The sequence below is a fragment of the Sciurus vulgaris genome, assembly GCF_902686455.1.
Source record: "Sciurus vulgaris genome assembly, chromosome: X".
Classification (NCBI taxonomy): domain Eukaryota; kingdom Metazoa; phylum Chordata; class Mammalia; order Rodentia; family Sciuridae; genus Sciurus; species Sciurus vulgaris.
The window spans coordinates 70985239-70997829 of NC_136471.1; the positions used below are offsets into that span (position 1 = coordinate 70985239).

The 12591-nt window shown below is 32.2% G+C and overlaps 1 protein-coding gene across 3 annotated transcripts in view; it reads left to right on the forward strand.

Moving 5' to 3' along the window:
• The window catches only part of BRWD3 (bromodomain and WD repeat domain containing 3), a 136634-nt gene that overhangs the window by 104760 nt on the left and 19283 nt on the right, over nt 1-12591 (forward strand). For all 3 annotated transcript variants that reach the window (XM_079123009.1, XM_079123010.1, XM_079123011.1), the window contains exons 26-34: nt 841-965; nt 1698-1780; nt 4832-4943; nt 6339-6400; nt 6504-6659; nt 7364-7484; nt 8747-8872; nt 9165-9243; nt 11622-11678. In XM_079123009.1, coding sequence (XP_078979135.1) covers nt 841-965; nt 1698-1780; nt 4832-4943; nt 6339-6400; nt 6504-6659; nt 7364-7484; nt 8747-8872; nt 9165-9243; nt 11622-11678 — 921 coding nt within the window. The remainder of the gene's footprint in view (nt 1-840; nt 966-1697; nt 1781-4831; nt 4944-6338; nt 6401-6503; nt 6660-7363; nt 7485-8746; nt 8873-9164; nt 9244-11621; nt 11679-12591) is intronic.

Here is a 12591-nt window from a genome sequence, read left to right on the forward strand (position 1 = left end):
GATTTGGAGAACAAGAGAGTAAAGGGCAGTTTTACCATGATGTTACTGAAGGGTTGTTATGTTGCTTACCAGGAAGGTTCCAAAATTGAATCTGTATATTTACTCAAGTAAAAATTTAGTTAAGGTATTTGTAGAAAAAATTTGTATTAATGTTCTAAGTTGATAAAATATCAATAAAAATTGAATTTAAAATCAATAGTGACTAAAACATATTTCTTATTTCTAATCTTAACTCCATGGTCCTAGAAAGTTGGAGAAGGCAGCATGTGTAATATAAGGGCCTGGACTTTTAAGCAAGTCTCTGTACACCTGTGGACCAGTTTGTCATCTCTTTAGTGTAACTGATAACATACAGTGTTGTTGTAACATAATATTGTAGGCATTCAAAAATACAAGTCATCTTCTCAAATATAAACATGCCATCTATGAACTTGTATGTTTACATACTATATTTCTGCTAGGGTTGTGATTTTTATCTACACAGAGCTGCATCATCCCATGAGGTGTCTTTTTAGAATATATGACTCAGCTGTATTTCAGACCTATCGAATCAGACTCTGTAAGAGTAGAGTGTGAGAAGATGAATTTTGAACTGTTTTCCCAGAGGATTCTGCTGTTTTTACTTGGTGTAGTGTCTTGCCCTAAACTATTATTAACCTTATTAAGTATTAAGTGTCAACAGCCACGTCTTATTACTTTTAACATTAGTCCGTGTAGTACCTAACATTTGGTGAGTATTCAGATAATTCTTAAATTATTCAAGTAGTAATGAAATATTATGTCAACGTTAGGTAGTTATTTGTATTGAAAATAATAATCCATTGTTATTTTCACGAATAGGAGCAAGAGTTTGTTAAAATTGTAGGAATCAAATATGAGGTTGGACCACCTACACTATGTTGCTTGAAGCTTGCATTTCTTGACCCCATTTCAGGAAAAATGACTGGAGAGTCTTTTTCCATTAAGTAAGTAGCTATCTCTAGTTCTGTGTGTTTATATGTGTGTGTTTTAATATCCATTGTATATTGTGCAGAGTGCAGGACTTGATGAGAGAGGAAATACTATAGCACTACCACAGGTCTTAGAGTTAAAAAGACCAATGTTTAATTCTTGATTGGTTTCTTAATTGTATATATATGAATATGATATACATGTTTTATATACATGTGTGTGTGTGTATATATATATATGAATGGATGGATTCATGAACAGTTTAATCAATTTTGTGTAAAATGAAAATACTAATATGCTAATACTTTCCTCAGGGTTGTTCTGAGGAATCAAAGACTAACTTTCATAGGTTCCTACTGATGAAACATGGTAGTTACTTTTCTTTCTCATAGTAATAGTAGAAACAATAAGTCAGTGGCTCATTTCATGAAGTTGAATTTCAAATCTAAGGAGATGAAAAAACTTCAATTCATACTCTTCTTTAAAAATTTTTAATATGAAATATTTTGTATTAAGCTTTAAAAACCATTGTTGGTATCTTTATGTTATGAAAGCAATATAAGAATAGGCAAAGCAATCCTAAATAGATAAAACCACATGGGATTTAATTTAAGTAAAGGTATGTCCAGGGATTATGAGGTTTGCAAAATTGTTCTTGATGAGTTACAATTAAACATATATCCTTGGACATTTAGTAAGTAATATATACCATTATATCTCTATATTGATTATCATTTTCTATACAGGTATCATGACATGCCAGATGTCATTGATTTTCTTGTGCTACATCAGTTTTATAATGAAGCCAAAGAAAGGAACTGGCAGATTGGTGAGTATAGAATTGGTGTTTAATAACTATTAAGCTTAAAGTAAAATAAGTAAAATTTTAACTCTTAGTTAACAGAAATAAAGTAGTTTAATGTTTACCTGGACAAAGCTGTCAGCGAAACTAGGAAAATTGTTTTTAAATTTCTTTTCCAGTTTAAGTGATTTTATGCATAGTGTATAGTATGTACAGTAGTTCCCCCTTATCTGTAGTTTCACTTGTTGCACTTTCATTTGCCTATGTTCAACTGTGGTGGGCAAATATAAAACAAAATTCAAAAAATATTCTATTTTATAAGTTTTAAATTGTATACAATTCTGGATTATGTGACAAAAAATCATACACATCATATTCCATCCAGCTAAGGATATGAATCATCCCTTGGTCCAGTATATCTATATTATACTACCTACCTGTTAGTCATTTAGTTATGTGATCTGAACTCTTCCTATCATGATGCTTATGTTCAGGTAACTCTTACATAGTAGGCTAAGACTGTATCACAATACCTATATCATTCACCTAACTTCATCTTACCATGTAAGCAGACATTGCATCATCTCCCTCACATCATCATAAGAAGGGTGAGTATAATAAGATTTTTCAAGAAAAAACACATTCACATAAATTTTATTACTGTATATGATAATTCTTGTCTTATTGCTACTCTCTTACTGTGCTTAATTTATAAAGTAAATTCTGTCAGGGGTATGTACATTTAGGAAAAAAAATCAAATAAAGCTGGCCCTTTGAATCCATTGTTTCTGCATCTGTGAATTCAATGAACCATGGATCAAATATATTTTTTAAAAAACACATCTGCACGGGCTGGGGAGATAGCTGGTAGAGTGCTTGCCTCACAAGCAGAAGGCCCTGAGGTTGATCCCCAGTACCGCCAAAAAAACAAAAACAAAACAAAAACACATCTGCATTGACCATGTACATTTTTTATCATTATCCCCTAAACAACATAATGTAATAGCAGTTTATATAACATTTTCATTTTAATAGGAATTCTAAGTAATCTAGAAATTATTTAAAGTTTATGGAAGGATTATGTATATTATATTTAAATACTATACCATTTTATATAATGGTCTTAAGCATCTGCATATATAAGTATCTGTGAGAGAAATGTTGAGCCAACTCCTCCCCCCATGTGAACGTACCACTGTGTAGTGTTTCGTGCTGTCTGCAATTTCAGGCATCCACTGGGGGTCTTGGAGAATATCCCCTGTGGAGGAAGGGTACTACTTTAGTCTCTAAACCTTGGGTAAATATCTATTCTATTAATAATACAAATCTGAATTAAAGAAAATTCTCAACTGTCAATTATCCTTTGGGGTATTTTTATATTTGGACTCTTAAATATACCCATTGTCTATTGTGGTTTCCTTTCTTCCTCCCTTCCTTCTCCTTTCTCCCTCCTTCCCATTTCTTCTTTTCTTTCTCCCTCACTCTTCTGCCCTTTCTTTTTCTTTTCTCTGATTAAAAGAAGCATTATAACACAAGTTTGAAGGGTTTTTTTTAAATAAATTAGTTCATAGCTCTATCATTATTAATATAGAACATAAGGACTTTAATACTATTGACATTTTTCACACATTTACATGTTTTTGTCTGTATTTTTGATATATTTTCGTAGTCATAGCAAATACATAATTTTGGGAGGATAAGGCCTCTCAACCTGCCTTGGAATTCTGACTCTGTCACTTAGTAGCTCCTTGATCTTGGGCAAGTTTTCAACGATATATCAACACGATAGGTGTGTAGTAATTAGATTTGAAATTCAGCTTCATGAAATGAGCCACTGACTTATAAAAGGAGTGTTGATATAATCAAGAAGGATATATAATATATAGAAAGCACCTACAATGATTCCTGATATGTACTAAATACCATGCAAATGTTTGCTTATTAGTGTTTTTACATTCTCCAATGTATAAGGAATATTTTTATCCTAGTGGTTTGATTTTTTTTTTTAAATCCTTAGCTATTTAAAGGCAGAACACTAGTGTAGGTTGAGCACCCCTAATCTGAAAATTCAAAATGCTCCAAAAGCAGAAACTTCAGTATTTTCATTTTTATTCACAACAAATTCTTGATTGGAATTGGTGTTTGTTTCATATCTAAATATATCACTCCATCCATTAGTAATTTTTATCTTGCTTACAGTAGCCTGTTTTTCAGCATTATCTTTATTTTTTAATTTGTTGTTTTAAAATATACATGAAAGTAGAATGTATTTTGGCATTATATATACATGGAGTATAACTTAATGTAATTAGAATCCCATTCTTGTGGTTGAACATGATGTGGAGTTACACTGGCCATTTATTCATATATGAACATAGGACACTTATTTCCCATTCATTCTACTGTCCTTTCTATTCCCATCTCCCCTTCCTTCCTTTCATTCTCCTTTGTATAATCCAGTGAACTTCTATCCTCCCTGCTTATTGTGTGTTAGCATCTGCATATCACAGAGAACCAAAATCGAAAACTTTCTAAGAGGAATAGAGTATTTCATATTTTAGGTTTTTGGATTAGGGATGTTCAACCAGTAACATCTTTGCAAATATTCCACAACATGAAAAACTCCAAAATCAGAAACACTTCTCGATCCAAACATTTCGGATAAGATATAGTTAGCCTGGATGAAGAGGTTTTTAAAGGCAAAAGGCTAAAAACAAGAAGAAACAGCTATAGCCTTAGCACTGAAAAAAACAAAGGTAAAGAAACAACATTAACATAAATACCATACACTAAGAAGTATGCATAATGATGACTCCCAGTAATTCATAAGAGTTAAATTATGTTTGTAGTATTTTCTGTGAAGACATAGACACATGTTTATTTCAGAAGAATTCTACAAAATGGAAATTTTAAAATACTTGAAGAGAGTAAAGTGTAAAATTCACTTATCTGGGAAAGTCATGTTGCAATATCTGGTAATACTAGATACAGTGCTACTTCTGTGTAAAATAGCAAGTTACAGTGGGAAGAGAGCTGATATTTTCAAGAGCACCCTTTTTAAAATTTTAAACATTATAGGTGATAGATTCCGCAGTATAATAGATGACGCCTGGTGGTTTGGAACTGTGGAGAGTCAGCAACCTTTTCAACCAGAATATCCTGATAGTTCTTTCCAGTGTTACAGTGTTCAGTAAGTACAGTTATGGTTTTTGTGCCTGAAATAATACTGTTGTATAATACGAACTTTGAATAAACTCTACCACTAATAATAACTTTTCATCCAAATTATAACTCTTTTAATACCTATAAGAAATTAAGCATAGTACCTCTTGGAAAGGAATTTGATGGTAAACCATTTGTCCCACTGTGCATACTAAAACCAAGCAAATATTAAAGGCATTTATACCTCCCTTGTTGTTTACCTTTTCTCTTAAGTATTTCTTCTTTTTATATTTTTGTGGTATTGGGGATTGAACCCAGGAACACTCTACCACTGACCTACATCCCCTTGCCCTTTTGATTTTTCCTCATGCCCTTTGATTTTTCAGGTAAGGTGTTGCTAAGTTTCCAAGGCTGGATTCCAATTTGGAATCCTGCCAATCCTAAATTGCCAGGATTACTCTCATACACCACTATACCTGGCTTAAGTATTTCCTCTTTAAAGAAGAATTGAAATTATTTTTCCGTAGAGAATAGTGAAATTAATTCAGTGTTTAAAATAATTGTTATAGCTGCAATATAATAGTGAATATTAGTATTTAGTCTTTGATTTAATGACATGAATTCTAGGCAGAGTTGATGACATATTTTGAGATACAAGTTTTTACAATATTAGTGTAGTTCTGGAAATCTCAGAGTTGTAAGGTTCCTAATGAATGAGGCTTTTCAAGAATGATAGAAAAATTTTTATTTTGTGAAGATTGAGTTTAAAAAGTCTCTATATTGTAGATCAAAAGAGAATATTAAGATTTTGCCAAAATACTTAAGATTTTGGGATAAATGAATAAGTGTTCCAACAAGACATAGTAGTGCACGCTTACAATCCAAGCTACTTTGGAGGCTGAGGCAGGAAGATTTGCAAGTTTGAGGCCAGCCTGAGCAACATAGTGGAACCCTGATTCAGAGTCAAATAGAAATGGCTGAGAAGGTAGTTCAGTGATAGAATACTTGCCTAGCATGTATGAAGCCCTGGGTTCATACCCTTGTACTGAAGGAAAAAAGAGATCAAGAGAAACAGAGAGAGAAGTGAAAGAAGTGATCCATTTAATCAACTCTTTTCACCTGAAAGATATTTTCCAAAGAAATCTTTGTTTTCTCTTCCCTGGCTTAATAGTGAATATATGCTTGTTTTGAACAAAAACTAAATAAAACTACTAAGAATAGGCTTACTAACCACTAAGTTTCACATTGGTAGACCATGTTTTCTCTATTAGTGGTTTATTATTATCTTTACTTCGGCAGAGTTGAACTTTAACAATCACTATGCCCTTTTCTAAATTTCACCCCCCAAGAAGTCATGCAAATTATACTAGTATATGAAAGTACATACTTGTAAACTTGATTTTATCTCATTGTTTTTCAATAGCTGGGACAATAATGAGAGAGAAAAGATGAGTCCCTGGGATATGGAGCCAATTCCAGAAGGAAGTAAATATGCTTTTAAAAATGAATTATAATTCTTTTAAAAATAAAATAATTGTAACATGATATTAGATACTAATCATTTCTGATTTTTCATCTTAATACCTAGCTGCCTTTCCAGATGAAGTTGGTGCTGGTGTTCCTGTGTCCCAAGAGGAATTGACTGCTTTGCTCTACAAACCCCAGGAAGGAGAGTGGGGGGCTCATTCCAGAGATGAGGAATGTGAAAGAGTTATTCAGGGCATAAACCACCTTCTTTCCCTGGGTATGATGAATGCAAATAAAATATTAAGATAATAGAAGGGAGCTAAACTGAGCAAAATTTTAGGTTCTATAAAAGGAAATGCATTTTCTTACGAATGGTAGTAAATAACATCTTAATATTAAAATCTTAATATTAAGATTTTTTGTGATGGTGGCGATTGAAGCCAGAGCCTCACACATGCCAGGCGAGCACTTTACCACTCAGCTACATCCCCAGCCAAATATTAACATTTTTGTATGCTTGGTCAAAATAATGACTGATAAATATTTTCAGTATTCTGGGGGGTAATATTGAAGGCAGGTGTATAAGTGTCTTTTTCTTTCTTGAGTCATTTCGACTCTCTAGCTATTTCCTGAGCCTGACTTTGGATGGGGTTCCTTGATAAAGACAGTGCGTGAGTAATGTATTTTACCCACATGAACAGTTTCATTTTCTGAAATATATCACTTAAGAAGTTTTGTCATTTTATCTAGGAAAGACATAGAAATCTGAAGTTAAACATGCTGCTACTTTAATTTTGTATTACCTGATTTGAACCAGTGTTTTGTGCATGATTCCTAGATAATATATCAAATTAAAAAAGAAAAGCATAATTGAATCAGCATTGTTTTTGAAATTTAGAATTTTGCCCTTTTTATTTAGGTATGACTGATAACATTAAATATTAGTATCTTTTATAACTTTTTGATTTGGTAATTTTGTAGATTTTGCCAGCCCTTTTGCTGTTCCAGTGGATCTCAGTGCCTACCCCTTGTATTGTACTGTAGTTGCTTATCCAACTGACCTCAATACCATCAGGCGGAGACTTGAAAATCGCTTTTACAGGTTTGTTTAGTTTTATTTATGATAAAATCCATAGCTTCATGTCTCTGACTTGCTTTTTTGAGATCTATATTTTGTGGTATAAAATAATCACCCAGTGACCCACTCTAAAATTTCTTCTTAAACTTTAGAACTCTAATTTCCATTTATTTAATAGATTTTCACTTTTCAGGGTGCAAAGGGAGTGGGGAAGAAAGACAAAGAGGAAAACATAGGAAGCATAATTTGTATGTAAAATGAAAACTGAAGTTAACTCTTTAGGTGTTCTATGGATTCATCATAATTAAGATACCACAGAAAGCCAGGCACAGTGCTGCATTCCTATAACCCAAGCCACTGGGGAAACTGAAATAGGAGTATTACGAGTTCTGGGCCTGCCTGGGCAACTCAGGGAGACCCTGACTGAAAGTTTAAAATAAATAAATAAAAAGGACTGCAGATACAGTTTAGTTGTAGAGTGCTTTCGTGGCATGTTTAAGACTCTGGGTTCAATCCAAAGTACTGAAAGATTGAAAGAAAGAAAAAGGGAGAGAGAGAGTGCAAGAGCAAGCGAGCTAAAGAGAGAGTTATTGAGATTGAGAGAGATTGAGATTGTTCATAGATATAGAGCATGTTTAAATCTTCTTTGGGGCATTAGACAGCAGTTCATTAGATTTAATTAACATCCCTGAAATATATGTAGTAAAAGAACCAAGTTACTTTGTCCTTGGTTTTGGTTTGCTGGGGAATGATTATGGGAGGTCTTTGGAAGACAGTACTTTGTCCCTCTCTGTTTGAAGTCCACTTCACCCTAATCTTAGTATTCCATGAACTGGTTAGTCTATCTTTTAGAATTAAGAATTGAATGTATTTTTATTTATGTTATTCAATATTGAATATAATAAACACAATCTGTCATTCTCTATAATCTGGCTTATTTTTCTTTCTCCTCTTAGATCTTCCTCTGAAAACTAAACATTATTTTGGCTTTATCCCAATATTTTTTGTTTGTTTTTATATCAAATCATTCTTTACCCACAATACCCTGGGTCAGTTCTCTTCCAGTTTTAATAGTCTAGTATTTCAAAATTGCCTCCTATGTTTCAAATCCTGAAACTATATCATACCTGTCTTAGCCTTCATCAATCACACATTTGAGACACATTCATATATTGGATGACCTTTGACATAAGATGATTATGTTCCTCCTTGTTTGTTGCATATTCTTAGAATATAGTTTAAATGTATCAGCCAAGGCTAACATAGGATTTTTTTTTCTTTCATAGGAGAATATCAGCATTAATGTGGGAGGTGCGCTACATTGAACATAATGCTAGGACTTTCAATGAGCCAGACAGTCCTATAGTTAAAGCAGCCAAAATTGTAACTGATGTCTTACTTCGCTTTATTGGGTAAGAAGCAGTTTTTTCTTCCAAGAGACTAACATGACTTTTTAAAAATTATTGAAATGGCTGGGCATGGTGATACACCCCTGTTATCCTAGGGACTCAGGAGGCTGAGGCAGAAGAATTGCAAATTCATATCCAGCCTCAGCAACTTAAGAAGGCCATATGCAACATAGTGAGATCCATTCTCAAAATAAAAAGGAATGGGGAATGTGGTTCAGTGGTTAAGCATCCCTGGGTTCAATCCCTGGTACAATAAATAAATATTGAAATGTATTTTGATTATCTTGTTTCTTAGGGATCAAAGCTGTACTGATATACTGGATACTTACAATAAAATTAAAGCAGAAGAACTAAACAGTACTGATGCAGAGGAGGTAAGAGTCATAGTATGATTAATAGGAATGAATTCATTTTTGGTTTTGTGAAGTACAGTAAGTGTCACATGTAAATGTTAAAATTGACTGTCAGAAATAAAAGGGTTTTGGAAGCTGACTGAATTTCTACATCATTTTATATTAAATGCTTTGACCTATATTCAGATGGGCTGTCCCAAAATGTAATAGTGCTAGAGTGTTTAGTCAAAGACTGTTGGCCAGTCATTCTGTTTAACTCAGTGGGTTTCATTGAGGAGAAATTAATACTTTATTTTCCAACTCTTAAAAAAACAAGACAAAAACAGGAGACAGGTTAGATTTGGCTTGCAGAGCACAGCTTGTCAACCTCTGTTCTAGGATAATACATTTGAATATCTCACTGTTTACGACTGATTAAAAGTCCCAGTGAAGTTACTTATGAACTTGTAGAATTTTATGAGGTAGAGATAAAAACCATTTCCATCCAGTGGAACAGTTATATCCAAATAGCTATGATCTGTTGAATATTGAATACCATTTTATATCTAACAAAGTAATCTTATCCTAATATTCCTGTTAAATTGAAACACAACCCATATGTATTTGTTTATATATTTTCTATGACTGCTTTTACTCTTTAATGGTAGTTTTGAGTAATTGCAAGATGGACCGTATGACCTGGCCTATAATATTTACTTTCTATTCCTTTTAGGAAAAGTTTTTTGACTACTTGTTAAAACAATCCTTAGATAATGAATTTTATACATATTTTGTTAGATTTAATCCATAATATTTCATGGTTTTGATGTTATTAGAAATGATACTGATTTTTAATTTTAAATCTCAAATGCATTGATATTATAATAGGGAATATAGTTAATTTTCATATATAGACTTTATATTATGACCTTGTTAAACTTATTAATTCCAGTATCTTTCTAAAACTGATTCTTGAAAGTTTTATTATACAGATATATGATTTCTGAATAAAAGCAGTTTTGTTTTTTCCAAAAAAAATAAAGACAAAGTATTCAGTATTTTAAAAGAATATATAGTTGATGGAAATTTGAATAAGGATTTTATTTTCTATGCTTTGTATGTAAAATATTAAATTATTTTAAAATGATAGGTCAAAAGTCTAAATATTTAATAGTTTTATGAGGTTGCAGCTTTATTTCTTTTTGTAAATTTCTAAATATAAACTAGTCTTTGCTGAATGAAGTGGAATTCATATTCTCAACAAACTTTCACTTATGTGTTTAATTTACCCATCATTGTCCCTAACTTACATAAAGCCATATTTGACCAGAGGTTATGATAAGAAACTAAAATAAAAGAAGAAATTAGAATAATAATGAAAACTGGTACTTTATATTTTTTATTTGAAAACAATTAATCTCAGGGAGAAACGATTCAATTATGCTAGGTCTTGTTGCAATGGAATGAGATCTTTTACATATTTATTTTGTCCTTATTGTTAATCTCTAGAATGGTAAATCTCCAATGTTGTTTTTTATTATTGTTTTTTGTGTGTGGTATTGGGAATTGAATATAGGACCTTATGCATGCTAAGCAAATGCCTATCCCAGTGCTTTTATTTCTCTTATGAAAGTATCTGACTATAAAGCATGACATTATTGGGGGTTAAATCTCATTTTCATAATAACAACAAAGAAAACTTGATACACGAATTAGATATTAGCCTCTTGAAAACCAAGTAAAGTTTTTCATTATTATTCCCTCTATTCTTTCTGTCCTTTACAGAAATGTTATTTTAACGTAGGATTTTTCAAGAATTTCTTATCAAACTAACACTACTTGGATTAGAATAGATAATTAAAGTAAAATATAATTTAACAGTTTTATTTTGTTAAGTACTGATATCAGTCGTTCATAAGTTACTTTACTACTAGTTTTTACCTATGTGCTTTGCCATCACCAGTGGTATGTAGGACTTGACTACCTGTATTAAAAAAACTATCCCTCAGGGACACAATTAACTGAATCTCTGGCTAAGTTCAAGGATATATTTCCCTATAGAAAAGAGATCTATTCCTTAAAATAGCAAATAACTAATTATGAGTATTTTATATTAATTGAATGTATCATGTATAAGGTTTTATAAGAGATATTAACACAGATATAAAGTTCACCAGTCACTATACCTTTTCCGTCATTTCCTGTTCCAATTTAAAGAGAACCCTTGTTCAGTTCTCCCAATATATTTTTCAAATTGTTCACAGTATATTTGCAAAGTTTCCTTCAGTCTTTTGTTTTGTTGCCTGTTCCATTGTGGGAAAGTTGATTGTGATTATATTTGCCATTTACTTATAAATTTTGAATTTGTAAAACTTTGAGTGTAACTTAATATCTCCTTGTACTTTCCTCATTTAATTTAGGATACAGAAATGGTCGACTTAGATTCAGATGGTCCTGGTACTTCATCTGGAAGAAGGGTAAGGAAACAGGTGAACTGCTGAAAAGAAACATTTTCAGACTTCGTGTGTCAGAGATTCCAAAGAGCAATTCCACATTTGGAGAGTTGCTAGAAGAACTCTCGGTAGTAAGGTTATAGTTTTACTTGTAGCTAAGGTTTTTTACAGTAACCCAATAAGCATACATGTCTAGATCATAGGGGAAAAGACACTGTCAGAGTCTGGAGAAATCCATATGCAGATTTCCATCTGTTCTCTTTCTCCTATGAAGGGTCATTGTCTTAGAAATGAAAATAAAGCAACCTGTATGTTATTAGAGGCTTAGGCCTCAAGGATTTTATTAGGTACTATTTATGTAGGCACTGTCTACTAGCACATACCAAGATTTCAGATTTACAGGAAGAAAGCAGGTATCTAGCACAAATCACATTGTTTATACCACTTTTATAATAAAGGAGATTCCCAACTGTCAGCCATGGGCCAACCTTTTAAGTGAAGCCCCACTGAAGACATTAACCTTGGGCCTCTCATGTTAACACTTCTCTGCATATTTCTTCTCCATGATAATTAGACATGAAAGCTATTCTATAGAAAGAACAACATCCTTTGAAATACTGAAAGAGATCATCCCAGAAGGCATCAAATTATAGGATTAGAATTTATCATGGTCACAGATGATCTAGTTTTAAAAATTTTTCTGAGAAAATTATGGTATCCTTATCAAGTAAACTTGATTACCAAGAAATATTGAATCTATAAATCTGTTAACTTTGTATAGGAAAATCATTTGGTTTTCTGTACTTTGAGGTTCAGGTTTTTCGTGAATGAATATTCAGAATATTTAAATCTTGACATTTCTACAAATGCAATGTCTACTGTTTTTTTTTTTTCCTTTGTTTTTGTTTTTGCCAGTGACAATGGCATGAACTTTTCA